The sequence below is a fragment of the Salmo salar genome, chromosome 13 (assembly GCF_965601325.2).
Source record: "Salmo salar chromosome 13, fSalSal1, whole genome shotgun sequence".
NCBI lineage: Eukaryota > Metazoa > Chordata > Actinopteri > Salmoniformes > Salmonidae > Salmo > Salmo salar.
In genome coordinates, this window is record NC_138303.1 from 50,709,562 (window position 1) to 50,735,193 (window position 25,632).

The 25,632-nt window shown below is 44.2% G+C and overlaps 1 protein-coding gene across 4 annotated transcripts in view; it reads right to left on the reverse strand.

Annotated features, from left to right (window-relative positions):
* LOC106567360 (MORN repeat-containing protein 1) overlaps positions 1-24,670 on the reverse strand; it is a 101,905-nt gene extending 77,235 nt beyond the window's left edge. Inside the window, exons 1-7 of one of the 4 annotated variants that reach the window (XM_014136512.3) lie at positions 24,225-24,668; positions 24,014-24,085; positions 23,473-23,571; positions 21,990-22,100; positions 21,411-21,501; positions 21,032-21,119; positions 16,218-16,314 (exon numbers count right to left, since the gene is read on the reverse strand). In XM_014136512.3, coding sequence (XP_013991987.2) covers positions 16,218-16,314; positions 21,032-21,119; positions 21,411-21,501; positions 21,990-22,100; positions 23,473-23,571; positions 24,014-24,085; positions 24,225-24,297 — 631 coding nt within the window. In that variant the 5' untranslated portion in view covers positions 24,298-24,668. Of the gene's footprint in view, positions 1-16,217; positions 16,315-21,031; positions 21,120-21,410; positions 21,502-21,989; positions 22,101-23,472; positions 23,572-24,013; positions 24,086-24,224 lie in introns of all 4 variants that reach the window. The other 3 variants (XM_014136510.3, XM_014136511.3, XM_014136514.3) reach the window with 3 other exon arrangements.
* Between the last annotated feature and the right edge of the window lie 962 nt (positions 24,671-25,632).

Genomic DNA, 25,632 nt, shown 5'->3' on the forward strand with positions numbered 1-25,632 from the left:
TCCTCCAACATGTGCATGTACACATGCACGCACACACACAGGAAATCCCCCGATGGGAGTGATCCCCCCACCTTCACTCCACACCTGCCTCACCCTGAGCAGCAGCAGCCTGCCAAGGAGAGGAGACGTCAAGCCTGCTTGAAAAAAACAGCTACCTAGAGCTGGTCTGAGCAGTTGGCTGGATATTCCCTCACCCGCTAGTCCTTAATGCTGATTGGTTCTACCCACTATAGTGCTGTCCGGTTAGAACGGGGTGTTGAGGCCCATTACTGCAACTTGGTCACCACACACACACACTGCTGCTTCCATTTGAAGATGTTTTATATGCATGGTGTGTGGTGGTGACCAAGTTACAGTAATGGGCCTCAACATTGCGTTCTAACAGGGAAAGGCAGAGTAAAACAATCATTAGGATCCATTTCTAAGAGACCACTGAGATAAATATACACTGCTCAAAAAAATAAAGGGAACACTTAAACAACACAATGTAACTCCAAGTCAATCACACTTCTGTGAAATCAAACTGTCCACTTGGGAAGCAACACTGATTGACAATACATTTCACATATTGTTGTGCAAATGGAATAGACAACAGGTGGAAATTATAGGCAATTAGCAAGACACCCCCAATAAAGGAGTGGTTCTGCAGGTGGGGACCACAGACCACTTCTCAGTTCCTATGCTTCCTGGCTGATGTTTTGGTCACTTTTGAATGCTGGCGGTGCTTTCACTCTAGTGGTAGCATGAGACGGAGTCTACAACCCACACAAGTGGCTCAGGTAGTGCAGCTCATCCAGGATGGCACATCAATGCAAGCTGTGGCAAGAAGGTTTGCTGTGTCTGTCAACGTAGTGTCCAGAGCATGCAGGCGCTACATCAGGAGACGTGGAGGAGGCCGTAGGAGGGCAACAACCCAGCAGCAGGACCGCTACCTCCGCCTTTGTGCAAGGAGGAGCAGGAGGAGCACTGCCGGAGCCCTGCTAAATGACCTCCAGCAGGCCAAAAATGTGCATGTGTCTGCTCAAACGGTCAGAAAGACTCCATGAGGGTGGTATGAGGGCCCGACATCCACAGAATGGGGGTTGTGCTTACAGCCCAACACTGTGCAGGACGTTTGGCATTTGCCAGAGAACACCAAGATTGGCAAATTCGCCACTGGCGCCCTCTGCTCTTCACAGATGAAAGCAGGTTCACACTGAGCACGTGACAGAGTCTGGAGACACCGTGGAGAACGTTCTGCTGCCTGCAACATCCTCCAGCATGACCGGTTTGGCGGTGGATCAGTCATGGTGAGGGGTGGCATTTCTTTGGGGGGCCGCACAGCCCTCCGTGTGCTCGCCAGAGGTAGCCTGACTGCCATTAGGTACCGAGATGAGATCCTCAGACCCCTTGTGAGACCATATGCTGGTGCGGTTGGCCCTGGGTTCCTCCTAATGCAAGACAATGCTAGACCTCATGTGGCTGGAGTGTGTCAGCAGTTCCTGCAAGAGGAAGGCATTGATGCTATGGACTGGCCCGCCCGTTCCCCAGACCTGAATCCAATTGAGCACATCTGGGACATCATGTCTCGCTCCATCCACCAACGCCACGTTGCACCACAGACTGTCCAGGAGTTGGCGGATGCTTTAGTCCAGGTCTGGGAGGAGATCCCTCAGGAGACCATCCCCCACCTCATCAGGAGCATGCCCAGGCGTTGTAGGGAGGTCATACAGGTACGTGGAGGCCACACACACTACTGAGCCTCATTTTGACTTGTTTTAAGGACATTACATCAAAGTTGGATCAGCCTGTAGTGTGGTTTTCCACTTTAATTTTGAGTGCGACTCCAAATCCAGACCTCCATGGGTTGATAAATTGGATTTCCATTGATTATTTTTGTGCTATTTTGTTGTCAGGACCGTTTTTTTTCCCAAGATGGCGTAGCAGTTCAGACGTCCTCTACCCTCCTCTTGTCGTGTCCCGTGTATATATATATATATATATATATATATATATATATATATATATATTTACTTACATATTTTTTTCTTCACGTATCTTTTTATATATATATTATTTATTTTTTAATTCAAAAAATTCAACCTCAAAGCACTCTCCTGCAACCCGCCTCACCAATTTAAAAAAGAAAGTATTATTTACCTCATCTGAATTCCACAACAGAAGCTAGCAAGAGGTTAGCCATTTTCACTGGCTAACGTTGAAGTTCAGCTAGCCACGGTTAGCTGTCCTCAGCTATCTATTAGCTCGAAAAGCTATCGCCAGTTTTTGTACAGCGCGACTCAGACCAGAGCATACCGGACCTATTCTCTCTCCTTTCCCCGATTTCTACAGCAGGCTCTGGACATTTACACCTGGATCTTGCAGCTAACTAGCTGCTACCTGAGTGACTATTGGCAACGTCGGTCACGGAATTAACACACATTATTACGGAGCTAGCCAGCTAGCCAGCTGAAGAGTTCCGTCAGCCACTCCTGGGCTATTCCTGAGCTAGCCAGCTGAAGTGTCTCCTGGGCTACAACTCACCTATCCTGACCCGTTTTACTGCCGATGCGGAGCCCCATCGGGTCTTCACGACTGGACCACCGACGTTATCTGCCCGAGGGAGTTATCCAACTGGCCCCTCTGTCGCGACGTAACCTGATCGCCCATCTGCGGCCCGCTAATCGTTAGCTGTCTTTTCGGCTGCGATCTGTATAGGTCTATCGGACACTTTTCTTGGGCCACTATAACTAACTATTTTGCCAACTTGGACAGGTCCCCCCTTCCACACGGAACCCCACTAACCCACAGACGGAAACGCACGAGGTGGCTAAAAACAGACCTCCCTCCCATCTTCCACCAGCTTGCTACCTATGGCCCGGCTAGCTGTCTGAATCTCACTGGACCCTTTGATCACGCGGCTAAGCATGCCTCTCCTTAATGTCAATATGCCTTCTCCATTGCTGTTCTGGTTAGTGTTTATTGGCTTATTTCACTGTAGAGCCTCTAGCCCTGCTCATTATACCTTATCCAACCTCTCAGTTCCTCCACCCACACATGCTATGACATCTTCTGGTTTCAATGATGTTTCTAGAGACAATATCTCTCTCATAATCACTAAATGCCTAGGTTTACCTCCTCTGTACTCACATCCCACCATACCTTTGTCTGTACATTATACCTTGAAGCTATTTTATCGCCCCCAGAAACCTGCTCCTTTTTCTCTCTATTCTGGACGTCACAGACGACCAATTCTTATAGCTTTTAGCCGTACCCTCATACTTATTCTTCTCTGCTCCTCTGGGGATGTAGAGGTGAATCCAGGCCCTGCAGTGCCTGGCTCCACTCCTACTCCCCAGGCGCTCTCTTTTGATGACTTCTGTAACCGTAATAACCTTGGTTTCATGCATGTTAACATTAGAAGCCTCCTCCCTAAGTTTGTTTTATTCACTGCTTTAGCACACTCTGCCAACCCAGATGTCCTAGCTGTGTCTGAATCCTGGCTTAGGAAGTCCACCAAAAACTCTGAAATCTTCATCCCTAACTACAACGTTTTCAGACAAGATAGAACGACCAAACGGGGCGGTGTTGCAATCTACTGCAGAGATAGCCTGCAGAGTTCTGTCCTGCTATCCAGGTCTGTACCCAAACAATTTGAACTTCTACTTTTAAAAATCCACCTCTCCAAAAACAAGTCTCTCACCGTTGCCGCCTGCTATAGACCCCCCTCGGCCCCTAGTTGTGCTCTGGACACCATATGTGAACTGATTGCCCCCCATCTATCTTCAGAGCTCGTGCTACTAGGTGACCTAAACGGGGACATGCTTAACACCCCAGCCATCCTACAATCCAAGCTTGATGCCCTCAATCTCACACTAATTATTAATGAACCCACCAGGTACAACCCCAAAGCCGCAAACACTGGCACCCTCATAGATATCATCCTAACCAACGTGCCCTCTAAATACACCTCTGCTGTTTTCAACCAAGATCTCAGCGATCACTGCCTCATTGCTTGCACCCGTAATGGGTCAGCGGTCAAACGACCTCCACTCATCACTGTCAAACGCTCCCTGAAACATTTCAACGAGCAAGCCTTTCTAATCGACCTGGCCCTGGTATCCTGGAAGGATATTGACCTCATCCCGTCAGTAGAGGATGCCTGGTTATTTTTTTTAAATGCCTTCCTCTCCATCTTAAATAAGCATGCCCCTTTCAAGAAATTTAGAACCAGGAACAGATATAGCCCTTGGTTCTCCCCAGACCTGACTGCCCTTAACCAACACAAAAATATCCTGTGGCGTTCTGCATTAGCATCGAACTGCCCCCGCGATATGCAACTTTTTAGGGAAGTTAGAAACCAATACACACAGGCAGTTAGAAATGCCAAGGCTAGCTTTTTCAAACAGAAATTCGCTTCGTGCAACTCCAACTCTAAAAAGTTCTGGGACATTGTAAAGTCCATGGAGAATAAGAACACCTCCTCCCAACTGCCCACCGCACTGAGGATAGGAAACTCTGTCACCACCGATAAGCCCACTATAATTGAGAATTTCAATAAGCATTTTTCTACGGCTGGCCATGCTTTCCACCTAACTACCCCTACTGCATTCAACAGCACTGCACCCCCCACAGCTACTCGCCCAAGCCTCCCCCATTTCTCCTTCTCCCAAATCCATTCAGCTGATGTTCTGAAAGAGCTGCAAAATCTGGACCCCTACAAATCAGCTGGGCTTGACAATCTGGACCCTTTCTTTCTAAAATTATCTGCCGAAATTATTGCAACCCCTATTACTAGCCTGTTCAACCTCTTTCGTGTCGTCTGAGATTCCCATAGATTGGAAAGCAGCTGCTGTCATCCCCCTCTTCAAAGGAGGTGACACTCTTGACCCAAATTGCTACAGACCTATATCCATCCTACCCTGCCTTTCTAAGGTCTTCGAAAGCCATGTCAACAAACAGATTACCGACCATTTCGAATCCCACCGCACCCTCTCCGCTATGCAATCTGGTTTCAGAGCTGGTCATGGGTGCACCTCAGCCACGCTCAAGGTCCTAAACGACATCGTAACCGCCATCGATAAGAAACAATACTGTGCTGCCGTATTCATTGACCTGGCCAAAGCTTTTGACTCTGTTAATCACCACATCCTCGTCGGCAGACTCCGTAGCCTTGGTTTCTCAAACGATTGCGTCGCCTGGTTCACCAACTACTTCTCTGACAGAGTTCAGTGTGTCAAATCGGAGGGCCTACTGTCTGGACCTCTGGCAGTCTCTATGGGGGTACCACAGGGTTCAATTCTTGGGCCAACTCTTTTCTCTGTATACATAAATGATGTCGCTCTTGCTGCTGGTGAATCTCTGATCCACCTCTACGCAGACGACACCATTCTGTACACTTCTGGCCCTTCTTTGGACACTGTGTTAACAACCCTCCAGACGAGCTTCAATGCCATTCAACTCTTCTTCCGTGGTCTCCAACTGCTCCTAAACACAAGTAAAACTAAATGCATGCTCTTCAACCGATCGCTGCCTGCACCTGCCCGCCTGTCCAGCATCACTTCTCTGGATGGTTCTAATCTAGAATTTGTGGACAACTACAAATACCTTGGTGTCTGGTTAGACTGTAAACTCTCCTTCCAGACTCACATCAATCATCTCCAATCCAAAGTGAAATCTCGAATTGGCTTCCTATTTCGCAACAAAGCATCCTTCACTCATGCTGCCAAACATACCCTCGTAAAACTGACCATCCTACCAATCCTCGACTTCGGCGATGTCATTTACAAAATAGCTTCCAATACCCTACTCAACAAGCTGGATGCAGTCTATCACAGTGCCATCCGTTTTGTCACCAAAGCCCCATATACTACCCACCACTGCGACCTGTATGCTCTCGTTGGCTGGCCTTCGCTTCATAATCGTCGCCAAACACATTGGCTCCAGGTCATCTACAAGACCCTGCTAGGTAAAGTCCCCCCTTATCTCCGCTCACTGGTCACCATAGCAGCACCCACCTGTAGCACGCGCTCCAGCAGGTATATCTCTCTGGTCACCCCTAAAGCCAACTCCTCCTTTGGTCGTCTCTCCTTCCAGTTCTCTGCTGCCAATGACTGGAACGAACTACAAAAATCTCTGAAACTGGAAACACTTATCTCCCTCACTAGCTTTAAGCACCAGCTGTCAGAGCAGCTCACAGATCACTGCACCTGTACATAGCCCATCTATAATTTAGCCAAAACTACTACCTCTTCCCCTACTGTATTTATTTATTTTATTTATTTTGCTCCTTTGCACCATATTATTTATATTTTATCTTTGAACTTTCTTCAAACTACAAATCTACCATTCCAGTGTTTTTCTTGCTATACTTTATTTACTTTGCCACCATGGCATTTTTTTGCCTTTACCTCCCTTATCTCACATCATTTGCTCACATTGTATATAGTCTTATTTATTTTTTTTCTACTGCATCATTGATTGTATGTTGTTTTACTCCATGTGTAACTCTGTGTTTTTGTATGTTGTCGAACTGCTTTGCTTTATCTTGGCCAGGTCGCAATTGTAAATGAGAACTTGTTCTCAACTTGCCTACCTGGTTAAATAAAGGTGAAATAAAATAAATAAATAAAAGGACATTCAACTATGTAAAGAAAAAAGTATTTAATAAGATGATTTCTTTCATTCAGATCTAGGATGTGTTGTTTAAGTGTTCCCTTTATTTTTTTGAGCAGTATACATCATGCAATAGTAAAAGGTGGACTCTACATAATTAAGAATGCAATAACAATATGTGCAAACAGAAAGCATGATGTTCTAACAAGGACTGCTATAGTATAACATTCACACATCAGCGATGTAAACTTATTGCCAGTGAGGGGGAGAGAACTGAGCCTAGGGTTATTAAGATTTATGGTTCTCTCTCAGGCCTGGCTACAGATTTTATCTGATGGCTTGGCTACTGCACATGTGCTAGAGCACGAGAGCAGGCTGGATAGGGTCGGAAAGCTACAGACACTATGCAACGGCAGCCTGCTAACAGTACCATTAAAAAAAACGATAGAAATCACTGAGGTATGCATGTGATATAGACACTACAAATATAACAGTTAATGGCCACTCAACACAGGTAGCAATGCAGTAGGCAAATGATAATATGGAAATACAACAGGCATGCATGAACAAACAATAGCACTAGCATTAGCTATAAGCAAAGCATGACAAAACAAACTCTCAAACCTAACAACTCAGCCTAATCCTGCTAGGGTCAGACATTGCACACACCAATATACACTAGATGACCAAATGTATGTGGACACCTGCACGTCGAACATCTCATTCCAAAATCATGGCCATTAATATGGAGTTGGTCCCCTCTTTACTGCTATAACAGTCTGATAATAAATAGTCCCCACTAGCTGGCCTCCGCCCAGTACCCTGCCCTGAACTTTAGTCACTGTTACTAGGCAGCTATCACCTGGCACTCAACCCTGCACCTTAGAGACTGCTGCCCTACATAGTCATGAACACTGGTCACTTTAATAATGTTTACATACTGTTTAACCCACTGCATACAGTGGCAAGAAAAGTATGAGAACCCTTTGGAAATACCTGAATTTCTGCATAAATTGGTCATTAAATTTGATCTGATCTTCATCTAGGTCACAACAATAGGCACAAACAATTATAAGTGTTCATGTCTTTATTGAACAAACCATGTAAACATTCACAGTGCAGGGTGGGAAAAGTATGTGAACCCTTGGATTTAATAACTGGTTGACCCTCCTTTGGCAGCAATAACCTCAACCAAACGTTTTCTGTAGATGCGGATCAGACCTGCACAACGGTAAGGAGGAATTTTGCACCATTCCTCTTTGCACCATTCCTCCTGTTTCAGTTCAGCAATATTCTTGGGATGTCTGGTGTGAACTATTCTCTTGAGGTCATGCCACAGCATCTCAATCGGGTTGAGGTCAGGACTCTGACTGGGCCACTCCAGAAGGCGTATTTTCTTCTGTTGAAGCCATTCTGTTGTTGATTTACTTCTGCGTTTTGGGTCGTTGTCCTGTTGCGTCACCCAACTTCTGTTGAGCTTCAATTGGCGGACAGATAGCCTAACATTCTCCTGCAAAATGTCTTGATAAACTTGGGAATTCTTTTTTCTGTCTATTAGAGCAAGCTGTCCAGGCCCTGAGGCAGAAAAGTAGCCCCAAACCTTGATGCTCCCTCCACCATACTTTACAGTTGGGATGAGGTTTTGATGTTGGTGTGCTGGGCCTTTTTTTCTCCACCCCTAGTGTTGTGTGTTCCTTCCAAACAACTCAACTGTAGTTTAATCTGTCCACAGAATATTTTGCCAGTAGCGCTGTGGAACATGCAGGTGCACTTTTGCAAACTTCAAGCTTTGGCCTTCTCTCTCGCTCCGGTCCCGCTCAGCCACCAGCTTTGGTCATGCTTGGCCCTGCATTTTTTATTTCCTTCATCATTGTTCTTTTAATTATGCCTGTTCTGATGTATTTATTTAGCCTACCACACCACGAATGCGCAGAGATGTTGATATGAATCGACCCAGAAATAGGTCACACAGCCTATGTAATTGATAGCAAGACAACGAATGAGTGCATTCCGCAGCTCCAGAACTGTATAAAAGAGGAGTCTAAGTTTGTAACGGTGCTAAAGTTTTCTATAAACTGTCAAATGTAAACACAACAGAGCCACAGTGAAAACTGAAGTATCTGATCATTAATAGATTAGAGAAAAAGCAAGTAGTTGTTGAAGTGTTGAAGCTTCTTACGATAGTCACAAAAGTGTTTGTTAAATTATTTTTTTTACATTTATTTAAAGTGGCAGTTTTTTTCTGTGAGTGGTGATTGATTTTTTAGCAGAGCAGGAGAAAGGCCGTTGTGCCCCGTAGCGGTGTGCAAAGACCGCTCCATAAACGATGAGTGGGTTTTTCCTACCGCTCAACTCCGCTCACATGCTCTGCTCCCCCCATCACTCACCCCACCCCCCCTCTCCTAGTCCCAGTCCAACACCTGTCCAGGGTCTTGCAACTAGCCCAACACCGACCAGAGGGGGATCAACCTGTAGACATCCCCACCCGCTGCTAGTAGGCACACTCAATAGGAATCCCTCCCTCCTCCCTCAGCCAGCCAGTTAACCACTCAGCCAGTCAGCCACAGAGAAAAAAGAAAAAGGGCTGAGCCTAACTAGACGTATTACTGTATAAATTCTTAGGTGTGTTTCCGGAGGGTCGCTTCGATGTAGCTCATAGTGACGAAGGCAAAAGTATTTTCTACATTATGTATTTACAGCTAAACTTTCTGTAACGTTCCGCCTTCCTAAATAAGCCTCAGGTTTGATCTGTGACAATGACAATGTGATCCACTCTACAGTCTGAGTGGTGTGTAATATGGTGGTTTGTGAAATGGCTGAGGACAGAGTAACCATTAGGAGGACGCTTTATTTATTGAAGTACGAATATGAAGGATGCAGAGCGTCGAGATGTAACAATGGTATAGTTATAGTTGTCGTCGAAAAACCAATCAGGAGACGCACATCATCATGGACGCTCCTTAAGATTTTTCTGGATGGAAAAATGTTGCTGTGCATGCCTGACGATGTCCATGACAACAAGCACACATCCCAGGATTTTGTTATGGCAAGGAATAGACTGATCATAATTCAAGGCCAAAAACCAGCTAAATCAATGACCTACTCAGTCTACTGTACAAGGTGCAGTGTACGGTAGACAGGCTCGTGTCTGTCATGTACGGGATAGGTTAGCCTAGGTAGGTAACATACTGTTCCTGCTTTGTCGCTGGCTATCCCAAATGGCACCCTATTCCCCATATAGTGCACTACCTTTCACCAGAGCCCGCACTAAAAACTACAGCCGAAAATCTGGTGTTTCCATTTCAAACGGTTTTGTTATATTTCAGTCTTTTGTGATGTACAGTGAACAAAAATATAAATGCAACATGTAAAGTGTTGGTCCCATGTTTCATGAGCTGAAATAAAAGATCCCAGAAAAAGCTTATTCTCTCAAATGTTGTGCACACATTTGTTTACATTACTGTTCGTGAGCATTTCTCCTTTCCCAAGATAATCCATCCACATGACAGGTTTGGCATATCAAGAAGCTGATTAAACCTTGTGCTGGGGACAATAAAAGGCCACTAAAATGTGCAAGATGTCTCAAGCTTTGATGGATCGTGCAATTGGCATGCTGACTGCAGGAATATCCACCAGAGCTGTTTCTAGAGATTGTAATGTTCATTTCTCCACCCTAAGCCGCTCCAATGTCATTTTAGAGAATTAAAAATTACGTCCAACTGGCCTCACAACCGCAGAAGCACATGTAACCCAGCCCAGGACCTCCACATCCAGCTTCTTCACATGCGGGACCATCTGACACCAGCCACCCGGACAGCTGATATAACTGTGGGTTTGCACAACCGAAGAATTTCTGCACAAACTGCTAGAAACCGTCTCAGGGAAGCTCATCTGCGTGCTCATCGTCCTCACCAGGGTCTTGACCTGACTGCAGTTCGGTGTCGTAACCGACTTCAATGGGGAAGTGCTCACCTTCGATGATCACTGGTACGCTGGAGAAGTGTGCTCTTCGTGGATGAATCCCGGTTTCAACTGTACCGGGCAGATGGCAGACAGCATGTATGGTGCCGTGTTGGCGAGCGGTTTGCTGATGTCAATGTTGTGAACAGAGTGCCTGCCCTATGGTGGCGTCAGGGTTATGGTATGGGCAGGTATAGGCTACGGACAACGAACACAATTGCATTTTATCAATGGCAATTTGAATGCAGCGATACCGTGACGAGGTCCTGAGCCAATTGCCGCGCCTTCACCTCATGTTTCAGCATGATAATGCACAGTCCCATGTCGCAAGGATCTGTACACAATTCCTGGAAGCTGAAAATGTCCCAGTTCTTCCATGGCCTGCATGCTCATCAGACAGGACACCCATTGAGCATGTTTGGGATGCTCTGGATCAACGTGTACGACAGCGTGTTCAAGGTTACGCCAATTTTCAGCAACTTCGCACAGCCATTGAAGAGGAGTGGGACAACATTCCACAGGCCACAATCAACAGCCTCATCAACTCTATGCGAAGGAGATGTGTTGCGCTGCATGAAGCAAATCGTGGTCACACCAGATACTGACTGGTTTTCTGATCCACGCCCCTACTTTTTTATTTAGATATCCGTGACCAACAGATGCATATCTGTATTCTCAGTCATATGAAATCCATAGATAAGGGGCAAATGAATTTATTTCAATTGACTGATTTCCTTATATGAACTGTAAGTCTTTGAAATTGTTGCGTTTATATTTTTGTTCAGTGTATATTAAGTGTAATATTGGGATGCAAACTCAAAATTGAATACACTCTATATCTGACATGGTACAGATGTCTTCTTTTTTAAAGCCCATAACCATGTGTGTGAGGTATATACTTTTGATTCAAAGTAGACTTGTTTAAGACAACCAAGAAATACTGTGTGACCCTGATTTAGCCCACTGCAGTAAAAGGTTAAATTTGCATCCCAAATGGCACCCTATGCCCTTTTCAGTGCACTACTTTTAGTAGCTAGAAAGATGTGTCGGCATCGATTAATTGTCTCTGGCCCCCACCCAGTTAGGGGGAGTGATGAGCTCTACAGCAGAGTCTCACAACTCAATCGCTGGTTGAAAACTGTGTTCTGCCCCTCCCAAAAGATACAATTTGTAGATAATTGGCCCTCTTTCTGGGACTCACCCACAAACAGGACCAAGCCTGGCCTGTTGAGGAGTGACGGACTCCATCCTAGCTGGAGGGGTGCTCTCATCTTATCTACGAACATAGACAGGGCTCTAACTCCTCAAGCTCCACAATGAAATAGAGTGCAGGCCAGGCAGCAGGCTGTTAGCCAGCCTGCTAGTTTAGTGGAGTCTGCCACTAGCACAGTCAGCGTAGTCAGCTCAGCTTTCCCCATTGAGACCGTGTCTGTGCCTCGATCTAGGTTGGGCAAAATTAAAGATGGCGGTGTTCGCTTTAGCAATCTCACTAGTATAAAGACCTCCTCCATTCCTGCCATTATTGAAAGAGATTGTGATACCTCACATCTCAAAATTGGGTTACTTAATGTTAGATCCCTCACTTCCAAGGCAGTTATAGTCAATGAACTAATCACTGATCATAATCTTGATGTGATTGGCCTGACTGAAACATGGCTTAAGCCTGATGAATTTACTGTGTTAAATGAGGCCTCACCCCCTGGTTACACTAGTGACCATACCCCCCGTGCATCCGGCAAAGGCGGAGGTGTTGCTAACATTTATGATAGCAAATTTCAATTTACAAAAAAAAAAATACGTTTTCGTCTTTTGAGCTTCTAGTCATGAAATCTATGCAGCCTACTCAATCACTTTTTATAGCTACTGTTTACAGGCCTCCTGGGCCATATGCAGTGTTCCTCACTGAGTTCCCTGAATTCCTATCGGATCTTGTAGTCATAGCAGATAATATTCTAATTTTTGGTGACTTTAACATTCACTTGGAAAAGTCCACAGACCCACTCCAAAAGGCTTCCGGAGCCATCATCGACTCAGTGGGTTTTGTCCAACATGTCTCTGGACCTACTCACTGCCACAGTCATACTCTGGACCTAGTTTTGTCCCATGGAATAAATGTTGTGGATCTTAATGTTTTTCCTCATAATCCTGGATTATCGGACCACCATTTTATTGCGTTTGCAACAAATAATCTGCTCAGACCCCAACCAAGGAGCATTAAAAGTCGTGCTATAAATTCTCAGACAACCCAAAGATTCCTTGATGCCCTTCCAGACTCCCTCTGCCTACCCAAGGACGTCAGAGGACAAAAATCAGTTAACCACCTAACCGAGGAACTCAATTTAACCTTGCGCAATACCCTAGATGCAGTTGCACCCCTAAAAACATCTGTCATAAGAAACTAGCTCCCTGGTATACAGAAAATACACGAGCTCTGAAGCAAGCTTCCAGAAAATTGGAACGGAAATGGCGCCACACCAAACTGGAAGTCTTCCGACTAGCTTGGAAAGACAGTACCGTGCAGTATCGAAGAGCCCTCACTGCTGCTCGATCATCCTATTTTTCCAACTTAATTGAGGAAAATAAGAACAATCCGAAATTTATTTTTGATACTGTCGCAAAGCTAACTAAAAAGCAGCATTCGCAAATGGAGGATGGCTTTCACTTCAGCAGTAATACATTTATGAACTTCTTTGAGGAAAAGATCATGATCATTAGAAAGCAAATTACGGACTCCTCTTCAAATCTGTGTATTCCTCCAAAGCTCAGTTGTCCTGAGTCTGCACAACTCTGCCAGGACCTAGGATCAAGCGAGACACTAAAGTGTTTTAGTACTATATCTCTTGACACAATGATGAAAATAATCATGGCCTCTAAACCCTCAAGCTGCATACTGGACCCTATTCCAACTAAACTACTGAAAGAGCTGCTTCCTGTGCTTGGCCCTCCTATGTTGAACATAATAAACGGCTCTCTATCCACCGGATGTGTACCAAGCTCACTAAAAGTGGCAGTAATAAAGCCTCTCTTGAAAAAGCCGAATCTTGACCCAGAAATTATAAAAAACTAATCGGCCTATATCGAATCTTCCATTCCTCTCAAAAATTTTAGAAAAAGCTGTTGCGCAGCAACTCAATGCCTTCCTGAAGACAAACAATGTATACGAAATGCTTCAGTCTGGTTTTAGACCCCATCATAGCACTGAGACTGCACTTGTGAAGGTGGTAAATGACCTTTTAATGACGTCAGACCAAGGCTCTGCATCTGTCCTCGTGCTCCTAGATCTTAGTGCTGCTTTTGATACCATCGATCACCACATTCTTTTGGAGAGATTGGAAACCCAAATTGGTCTACATGGACAAGTTCTGGCCTGGTTTAGATCTTATCTGTCGGAAAGATATCAGTTTGTCTCTGTGAATGGTTTGTCCTCTGACAAATCAATTGTAAATGTCGGTGTTCCTCAAGGTTCTGTTTTAGGACCACTATTGTTTTCACTATATATTTTACCTCTTGGGGATGTCATTCGAAAACATAATGTTAAATTTCACTGCTATGCGGACGACACACAGCTGTACATTTCAATGAAACATGGTGAAGCCCCAAAACATAAAGAAGTGGATGGCTGCAAACTTTCTACTTTTAAACTCGGACAAAACAGAGATGCTTGTTCTAGGTCCCAAGAAACAAAGAGATCTTCTGTTGAATCTGACAATTAATCTGGATGGTTGTGCAGTCGTCTCAAATAAAACTGTGAAGGACCTCGGCGTTACTCTGGACCCTGATCTCTCTTTTGAAGAACATATCAAGACTGTTTCAAGGACAGCTTTTTTCCATCTACGTAACGTTGCAAAAATCAGAAACTTTCTGTCCAAAAATGATGCAGAAGAATTAATCCATGCTTTTGTTACTTCTAGGCTGGACTACTGCAATGCTCTACTTTCCGGCTACCCGGATAAAGCACTAAACAAACTTCAGTTAGTGCTAAATACGGCTGCTAGAATCCTGACTAGAACCAAAAAATTTGATCATATTACTCCAGTGCTAGCCTCCCTACACTGGCTTCCTGTTAAGGCAAGGGCTGATTTCAAGGTTTTACTGCTAACCTACAAAGCATTACATGGGCTTGCTCCTACCTATCTTTCCGATTTGGTCCTGCCGTACATACCTACACGTACGCTACGGTCACAAGACGCAGGCCTCCTAATTGTCCCTAGAATTTCTAAGCAAATGGCTGGAGGTAGGCCTTTCTCCTATAGAGCTCCATTTTTATGGAATGGTCTGCCTACCCATGTGAGAGACGCAGACTCAGTCTCAACCTTTAAGTCTTTACTGAAGACTTATCTCTTCAGTAGGTCCTATGATTAAGTATAGTCTGGCCCAGGAGTGTGAAGGTGAACGGAAAGGCTGGCGCAACGAACCGCCCTTGCTGTCTCTGCCTTGCCGGTTCCCCTCTCTCCACTGGGATTCTCTGCCTCTAACCCTATTACAGGGGCTGAGTCACTGGCTTACTGGTGTTCTTCCATGCCGTCCATGGGAGGGGTGCGTCACTTGAGTGGGTTGAGTCACTGATGTGGTCTTCCTGTCTGGGTTGGCGCCCCCCCCCCCTTGGGTTGTGCCATGGCGGAGATCGTTGTGGGCTATACTCGGCCTTGTCTTAGGACGGTAAGTTGGTGGTTGGAGACATCCCTCTAGTGGTGTGGGTCTGTGCTTTGGCAAAGTGGGTGGGGTTATATCCTGCCTGTTTGGCCCTGTCCGGGGGTATCATCGGATGGGGCCACAGTGTCTTCTGATCCCTCCTGTCTCAGCCTCCAGTATTTATGCTGCAGTAGTTTATGTGTCGTGGGGCTAGGGTCAGTCTGTTACATCTGGAGTATTTCTCTTGTCTTATCCGGTGTCCTGTGTGAATTTAAATATGCTCTCTCTAATTCTCTTTCTTTCTTTCTCTCAGAGGACCTGAGCCCTAGCACCATGCCTCAGGACTACCTGGCATGATGACTCCTTGCTGTCCCCAGTCCACCTGGCCATGCTGCTGCTCCAGTTTCAACTGTTCTGCCTGCGGCTATGGAACCCTGACCTGTTCACCGGACGTGCTTGTTGCACCCTCGACAACTACTATGATTATTATTATTTGACCATGCTGGTCATTTATGAACATTTTAACATCTTGACCATGTTCTGTTATAATATCCACCCGGCACAGCCAGAAGAGGACTGGCCACCCCTCATAGCCTGGTTCCTCTCTAGGTTTCTTCCTAGGTTTTTGGCCTTTTTAGGGAGTTTTTCCTAGGGAGTTTTTCCTAGCCACCGTGCTTCTTTCACATGCATTGCCTGCTGTTTGGGGTTTTAGGCTGAGTTTCTGTACAGCACTTTGAGATATCAGCTGATGTACGAAGGGCTATATAAAATACATTTGATTTGATTTGATACTTTTGACCAGGGCCCATAGTGTTATTGTCAAAAGTAGTGCACTAAATAGGGAATAATCTGGGATACAGCCACTGTCTTCTTGGACTGGGCCAGAGCCATTAGTCTAGTCTTGTTAAAAGGCCAATAAGCTCTCACCCTTTAGGGGTGGAGTCTAGGGGTTGATTTGGGACTTGGAAAACCGCCTGACACCCAGGCTGTGTGTGTGAATATGTTTGTAGGTATATTGCGATCCTACTTACCTAGCGGTCTGCCGTTGGTCCACACCCCCTCATAGATAATCCCAGAACAGTGGATCATGGTCCCCTGGCCGTTGAAGAGGTTATTACGCCATTGGCCCTTTTAAGGAGATTGTATTTTAGGTTTGAGGCATCATATTTATACTACGTACTATTCTTAGTATACAACTCGTTAAGAAACAAGGAAGACATGTACATCAGGAGACGCTGAAAGCCATACCTCTGGAGGAGTGTGTGTTGTGTGTGTGTGTGTGTGTGTGTGTGTGTGTGTGTGCATGCAGGTGCGTGTGTGTATGTGTGTGTGTGTGTGTGCATGCGCATGTGAGAGACAGAGGGGGGAGAGTGAGTGAGAGAAAGAAAGTTAGAGAGCGAGAGAGAGTGGGCGAGAGAGAGTGGGGGAAAGGGAGACAGAGAAAGAGTGTCAAAGTCAAACAAATTCAGGGGGATCAATGCACAGACTTTGCCTGGCAGATCCAAGGGAGCTCCAGACTCAAAGCTCTCGAACACTACTTCAAAGTGGTGACACGTCCATTAGAATTTCTAATTCTGATCGCATCGACAGGCCTAAGGCTATGGCACAGGCATAAATGTGCAGAGAAAAACTAGGCCACTGCTCAGTGAGAGACAGCGAGAGAGCGAGACAGAGAGACTACCATGGGTATTCTACAGTATGCACCATTTCCTTTAATAAACCTAAAGAAAATAAATCACGATTTACATCAATCATAACCTTTGAATGTCTTGAGGCCTTGAGAGGTGGTGTAGATAGAAAGTTGTTCAACAGGATACAGTAAAGAAATAAAGCTTTAATTGCTGCTGGACCATGTTCAGTAGGAATTTTGATGACCTACAGTACCAAGGGGAAGAACTAGAGGTTTGACTGCAACCTTTGTGTCTTTTGGACAACCGTCATATATATCAATGAGTTCATGTTGGTGAACTACGTTGTTCGTTATCTTTATAAATGAAAAATGATCTTCACCCCTATGCTTTCAGTTGACAGCATATAGGCTAGATCATTTCAAAGCACATAATATTTCCACATTCATAATCATCAATAATCAGACTTTTAATGTCATAGGTGAAATCGACTTGGATTATGGCGTCACTTGCTTAGGCAGTCTCTCCCTCTCTCTCTCTCTCTCTCTGGTTGGAAGTTTAGTGCTGGCTTAGCGCAGCTGTCAAGAAGCTGTGTGGTGAATAGTCAATACTTGTCTTTCCTGGGTCTCTACCCCCCCTGGCTCCCCATAGCCACAGCCTGCTGCCAGTTCTAAATCAATGAGTCCTGCAACTAATTACAAAGTTCAAGTTCAGGTCACAGAGGAGAGATATGTTTCCTTTAGATTTTAATAGAAACACTGGATCGAGGGTTAGGTGGGGGTAAATATCCAAACAACTGTAGTTGTGTTTACTGTGAATGTAGGTAGTTACTGTAGGGTACAGGGCTATTTTCACTGTACACATTTTAAACAAACTATTCAATTGTTTCAATAAAACGTATATACAGTGCTTTCTGAAAGTATTCAGACCCCTTGACTTTTTCCACATTTTGCTACCTTACAGCCTTATTCTAAAATAGTTGAAATTGTTTTTTGTCCCCTGATCAATTTACACACAATACCCCATAATGACGAAGCAAAAACAGGTTTTTCGAACTTTTAGCACATTTTTTGCACCTTTGGCAGCGATTACAGCCTCAAGTCTTCATGGGTAAGACGCTACAAGCTTGGCACACCTACATTCTTCTCTGCAGATCCTCTCAAGCTCTGTCAGGTTGGATGGGGAGCTTCGCTGCACAGCTATTTTCAGGTCTCTCCAGAGATGTTCGATCGGGTTCAAGTCTGGGCCACTCAAGGACATTGAGACCTGTCCCGATGCCACTCCTGCATTACCTTGGCTGTGTGCTTAAGGTCATAGTCCTGTTGGAAGGTGAACCTTCACCCCAGTCTGAAAACCTGCTCCAGAGCGCTCAGGACTTCATAAAGGATCTCTCTGTACTTTGCTCCGTTCATCTTTCACTCGATCCTGACTCCCAGTCCCTGCCGCTGAAAAACATCCCCACAGCATGATGCTGCCACCATCATGCTTCACTGTAGGGATGGTGCCAGGTTTCCTCCAGATGTAACGCTTGTCATTCAGACCAAAGAGAACAATCTTGGTTTCATCAGACCAGAGAATCTTGTTTCTTATGGTCAGAGTCCTTTAGGGGCCAGCAAACTCCAAGAAGGCTGTCATGTGCCTTTTACTGAGGAGTGCCTTCCATCTAGCCACTTTACCATAGAGGCCTGATTAGTGGAGTTCTGTAGAGATGGTTGTCCTCCTGGAAGGTTCTCCCATCTCCACAGTTGGCCTTGCGCTTCAACGCTAGTTGTTGTTCTGGAAATTGAGCCACTACGCTATTTACTTTCTGAATCTACGTCATATCGCCAAGTCTACCTTTAAACCCTCATACCTGCTGTCTTATTTGACCTAGAGACATGAAACTTCGTATGTAGGTGTCTTTACTCATGCTGAACATATTTTCCGAAAGGACCCATAAGGTCCGTCAGGTTCGATTTTCCTCCATCTTGGCCATTTTTGAAAATCTTTCAAAAACAAATTGTCATGAGCCATAAGTCCAAATTCGGTATGTATGCCCATGGTACATATCTTTTTTTTTATTATTTTTTTTATAAGATTTTATTTTATAAACAATACAAAATATACACATACAACCGACAACATCATCACACCCCCATCTCCAGCGCCCGCATCACTTTCCGCCACACGGCCCGAAACTGCACCATTTTGTTTCTCTTCATGGTACATATTGTAACTTACTTTGAAAAAAAGCTAAGGGATTGGATAAGAGTTATTGATAAATCAGAAAATCTGATTTTATGTGTGCATTTAAATCCTTTGTAAATCCACTTCACAATGGCCTATCAACTTTTTAGGGTCAACAGCGACATTACCATAATGAGCCATGTTAAGTTTGGCATTGATTTCTTAAAAAAGGAAACTATTAACAATTCACTTTGACTATGTAACACTAATGCTGAAAATAATCCTACTTTTTTTTCTCAAGGACTGAAAGTCAGATTCACTTCAAATTTGGTCTTTAGACTCATCACAATAGTCCCTAAAGAGTTTGAGAAAATAGCGTTGATGCATTCAAAGATGGCCACACTATACCAGTAGATCAAGGTTTCAAACTCGGTCCTCGGGACACATTTAGGTTTTTGCCCTAGCACTACACAGCTGATTCAAATAATCAACTAATCAAGTTTGATCATTTTAATCAGCTGTGTAGTGTTAGGGCAAAAACTAAAATGTGCACCCCTTGGGGTCCCGAGGACCTAGTTGGGGAAATGCTGCAGTAGATGCATATTAGCACATAGGCTAGAGATGTCATTGGCACCAGTGGCACTATAGGATACAATTGCTCTCGAGAACCCAAGGCATTAACAAGGAATTCTGCCTTATGCCAACGGTTCTCAGCTATAAACACCGCTTACCAGTGTGGACTACAATCCCGACGCTCTGTTTTAACATTTAGAAATGTCAATAATCATAGATTGCGATATGGTTTTCGAAACATTTTACCTTTATAGATAGATAGCTCTTTCCTATCAGCGAGAAAGAATCTTTAAAATAAAAAAATATACACTTACTGTAGCAGGTTTGCACAGATCAATACGGCTGTGTGTGGCTCCAGTGATTAACTACACTTCCATTACACTTCCCAGTTACGCTTACACACAGGTGTTCAAGCACGCTAGATAGCTAATTAGCACAGTTGGTCGCTTCTGTCTTCTGTCTGACTTCCGTAAACAAGCACGGTAACATGGAGATATGGCCGTGTAGGAACCCTAACCCTATAAAGTTGTGCTGTAATTTAACTGCGTGTTATCGTTCAGACCAAGCATCGGGGCTCTTAAACTCCCCTTGCCAGAAGAAACCTTAATGAATCCTTAAATGAATAGATGCTGGAGGTGCAGTAGTTAGTGTCTATGAATGAGCTAAGGATATTAGAGCAATAACTACTGATCAAGTGGGCTTTGTCTCTTGCAAATGAATGTTAGATTTAAATTATGCAGATGAACAATGTGAAATATCGTGATTAGTATATTTGTATAATCACATACTGTTGCCCTATTATGTGGTCTGAACGTAATGAAATGTGTATATTTTATTTGGCAAAATTACAAACCGGAAGTCCTGCCGCTTGTGCAGTCAGCGTATTTAAGAAGTGTTTTGAAACGCTGATGTACTTTAAAATGACTAAAACCAAATTTAAACTGTGTAGAAATGATACTGGACTTACAATCATACAGCTTGCAAATAATCAGTGAAATGAAAGCTAGACAGTCAAGGAGCATCGATATTTTCCAAAAGGATTGCACATTTGCACATTTTCAGTGTGGCCCTCCGGACCTCGTTGATGACCAAATGCGGCCCCCGGGGAAAAATTTGTTTGACACTCCTGTCCTAGGATGTAGTGCAAATTACGGCATGCTTGACATACTATCTGCTCCTCAGTAGAAATACAATGGTGACCCGCAGTGGCAATTTGGATGAACAGCAGCTAAATATATGTTGTAATTATGAGGCGCTCAAAACAGCAACGTGTTTATTTGTGGCCAGCTTGAGGACAAATCAAATCTTATTTTTGGGAATAAAAGTTTGAGGACGAGAATAGTACACCCCAATAAAAACTGTCATCTGGACATTATATCACATCGAAGAAAGAAAAATAAACCACGCATGTATCAATCATTTGATTTGACTGAACATACATGCATTGTGAAGAAATTGAAATCAAAATGGACACCCACCTCGTACACTGATCCATCCCCAAAGCGCATCACTCCGTGGCCTTGTTGTTGGTCCAGAAGCCAACCTCCTTCATATTGATCCCCATTCCTGTCAAATTAAGCAAAGTTCATCTCGAGTTCATTTGAACAACAACCGGACATTGGTTTCCAACAGGATGGCTCATTGGGTTTGGCATACTTCTGTCCATGAACAGTTTGAAACAACTTTGTCCAGCCTATAGGGTTAAAATTTCCAGTGTGATGAAAATTGCATAATCTAATGAATAATCTTGACTGGTATGAACAACATTTAGTACTTGCAATACATTCTTGAGACAGTAATATCTAACTCAGAACTCGGGTCATTTGCAACGTAATCAAGAGAGGGACAACGTTGTACCTGTAATGCATTTGTCCTTCACCATGCCGCTTGTTTTGATAAAATGATCCCTCATATGTTTGTCCATCCTTATCCACCAGAAACCCATTGCCTGGATGATATAAATATAATTGAATGACACAATCTTGACATTTGACTTCACATATCAAGGTCAGACAGAAGTGTTGGCTACATCTGAAATGGTACAGTGCTGTTGGTGCTGTCATTCTGTTACCAAACGAAGCAACTGCACTGTTCTTCAAGTAAACGTGTTTTTGTAAAATTGTCAGTGGAAATTGTTAAGTCGTTCTTGTTCACATAGTTGTATGGTTTGTTTAACTTTGCAATCATTTGTTTTTGTTTGACATACATTTTAAAGTGAAAAATCTGAGTCTCAGCATCACTCTGTTACAATGGCATTTTCCTGCACTACATAAAGGTGCCATTGCAGACACACCCAGAGAAGTCCTATAGATATTTTCCTTTACGGCGTAGTAGATGCATATTAGCACATAGGCTAATATGTCAAAATATGCAAAAAAAGACTTTGCTTCCGGTGCAGGACATGTATTTTTAGGATATAGGTCTAGTATTACCCACCATCTCGGAGTCCGTAGGAGAACTCTCCCTCGTATCTCTCTCCATTGCCTTTCTGCATCACACCATAGCCATGAAGCTCCCCTCCACTGAACTGGCCAGAATAGGATACACCTGAGAGATTCATAAATACTTTGTTCATTAAAACTACTTGATATTACATTTTAGGCTACAATTCTGATGCTTTATACAGTCTTCTAGCACTGCATTCTTATAAAATGTAGGAAGTGGACTGACCAGAGTGTATGTGTGTACCACACACACACACACACACACACACAAATGGATAAAAGTATGTGGACACCTGCTTGTCGAATATCTCATTCCAAAATCATGGGCATTAATATGGCGTTGGTCCCCCTTTGCTGCTATAACAGCCTCCACGCTTCTGGGAAGGCTTTCCACTAGATGTTGGAACATTTCTGCGGGGAATTGCTTCCATTCAGCCACAAGAGCATTAATGAGGTCAGGCACTGATGTTGGGCGATTAGGCCTGGCTCTTAGTCAGCGTTCCAATTCATCCCAAAGATGATCGATGGGGTTCAGGTCAGTGCAGGCCAGTCAAGCTCTTCCACAACTATCACGACAAACCATTTCTGTATGGACCTCGCTTTGTGCAGTTGGGCATTGTCATGCTGAAACAGGGAAGGGCTTTCCCCAAACTGTTGCCACAAAGTTGGAAGAACAGAATGGTCTAGAATGTCATTGTATGCTGAAGCATTAAGATTCCCCTTCACTGGAACTAAGGGGCCTAGCCCGAACCATGAAAAACAACCCCAGACCATTATTGCTCCTCCACCAAACTTTACAGTTGGCACTATGCATTCGGGCAGGTAGAGTTCTCCTGGCATCGTGGCATCCTGGCAGCGTGATTCATCACTCCAGAGAACATGTTTCCACCGAGTCCAATGGCAGCGAGCTTTGCGCATGGTGATCTTAGGCTTGTGTGCAGCTGCAGTTTGGAAATCGGCAGTGAGTGTTGCAACCGAGGACAGACAATTTTTTACAGGCTTCAGCACTCGGCAGTCCCGTTCTGTGAGCTTGTGTGGCCTACCACTTCGCGGCTGAGCCGTTGTTGCTCCTAGATGTTTCCATTTCACAATAACAGCACTTACAGTTGACCAGGGCAGATCTAGCAGGGAAGAAATTTGACGGACTGACTTGTTGGAAAGGTGGCATCCAATGGCAGTGCCACATTGAAAGTCACTGAGCTCTTCTACTGACAATGTTTGTCTATGGAGACTGCATGGCTGTGTGCTCAATTTTATACACTGGTCAGCAAGGGGAGTGGCTGAAATAGCCAAACCCACAAATTTGAAGGGGTGTCCATATACTTTTGGCCATGTAGTGTATATATGGCTCTGGAACTGACTAACCTAGGTGAGTGCTAGCTTCGATGCAACCAAGAGAGTTTTTACTGTTCAAGAGAGTCCAGCACAATGTGAAAACTCTCTTGGTTCTATCGAAGCTAGGTGAGTGCATGTACCTGTTTTTGCCCAGAACCTTGACCCATTCCCCTCTATTTCCCCACGAGCAAACTCTCCCTCGTAGTAACTTCCATCTTTCATCAAGAGTTTTCCATGCCCTGGATAAAAAAGTAGGAGTTTCATTCAAATGCATAGCCTAGCCTAGCTTCAATGCAACCAATAGAGTTTACACATACTTTTTTTACCTCCATCACAATGTAAAAACTCTGTAAAAACGATCTTGTTTGCATCAAAGCTAAGCCTGACATGCCGATGCTTTCCCTCCCTTATACAACATTATATAATTGTGTTTGATTAGCTATGTCAAACGGCGATTAGCTAGATAGCATAGCCTAAACATATAGTTTGCATATCATAATATAACAAGCAAACATGGTAGCAAAGTCACACTATGCGACATAAGGTTCAGCTATGTTTTTCATTTATTGTTGTTTCTCATATCATCAGCAATCATATTGTCAGCAACATAGCCAAGTGTAACCTTCTGCTATTACCAAAAGAACGTAGTTAGTTACTACCAAAGGCATAGGGCATACACACCATGTTTTTCGCCCTTAGTCCACTCTCCCTCATAGCGAAAAAAGCTGTTTGGATACACATACACGCCAAACCCTGCATGGTGGTGGGGATAGACAGATTCACGCACCTGCTGATAATAAGCTTTTTATAGCAAATATTTGACGGGTTGTCATTACTTAAATCGTGAAGAAAATCATAAGTGTTCTTTTAAGCGTATACTGTCTAAACTTACCGTTCCGGGTAAGATTGTTTACTTCTCCGACATAGTAGCGAGAGTTTCTTATTTGTTTTTTGACAGCAGCCATCTTGCTTGGGAAATGCGTCCTTAGCAACAGTCATCTCTGGCGGGGCAGGGCTCAAGCATAAATTAAAGGGCACTTTCAACACAACTGGGCTTCGGGGAAAAAAACGAGATCAAATCATGACATAAGTGCTCTTCAGGTCGGAAATGTTGAGCTCTAGAAAGATGCAGAATTTCCGACTTTGAATTCCAAGTTGGATGACCGTTCTAAAGATGTTTCCCAGTTGGAGCTCGTTTCTGAGTTCCCAGTTGTCTTGGACGCACTGGAGTCAGAAGTCGGAGATTTCAGATTTCCCAGTTGTTTTGAACGCAGCAACAGTCCACAGACGCTAACACGCGATAGTCTAGCTTCCAATATTGTGACATAGCTACCAAACGTGCATCTCCCCAATAAGGCGGCTCCAGCACGAAATAACAACACAAATACAGGTAGCCTAGTCAAGTAATTAACATCCAATCACATTAACCATTACTCTCTCACGGGAATTCCACTAACAGTTCGTAAGTAGCTAAACGTAGCTGCTGCTCATGTTGGTATCTGTACTGATGGCGCAAAAGCCGTGACAGGGAGACAGAGTGGAGTGGTAATGCTTGCTCCCAATGCCACTTGGGTACACTGCAGCATCCATCGATAGGTTCTTGCTGCCAAGGGAATGCCTGACAGCTTGAAAGACGTTTTGGACACTACAGTGAAAATGGTTAACTTTGTTAAAGCAAGGCCCCTGAACTTTGGTGTATTTTCTGCACTATGCAATGATATGGGCAGCAACCATGTAACGCTTTTACAACATACAGAAGTGCACTGGTGATCAAGGGGCAAAGTATTGACCGTTTTTTTTAAATTGCGAGACAAGCTTAAAGTTTTCTTTACTGACCATCATTTTCACTTGTCTGACCGCTTGCATGATGACGAGTTTCTGACATGACTGGCCTATCTGGGTGATGTTGTTTCTCACCTGAATGATCTAGGATTACAGGGACTCTCTGTGCTGGACAAATTTGAGGCTATGATTAAGAAGTTGTAGCTCTTCTCTGTCTGCATTAACAAGGACAACACACAAGTCTTTCCATCATTGTATGATTTTTTGTGTGCAAATGAACTCAAGCTTATGGACAATGTCAAATGTGATATTGCAAAGCACCTGAGTGAGTTGGGTGCGCAATTACTCATGTACTTTCCCGAAACGGATGACACAAACAACTGGATTCCTTATCCCTTTCATGCCCTGCCTCCAGTCCACTTACCGATATCTGAACAAGAGAGCCTCATCGAAATCGCAACAAGCGGTTATGGGAACATTTAGTTTAATCAGAAGCCACTGTCAGATTTCTGGATTGG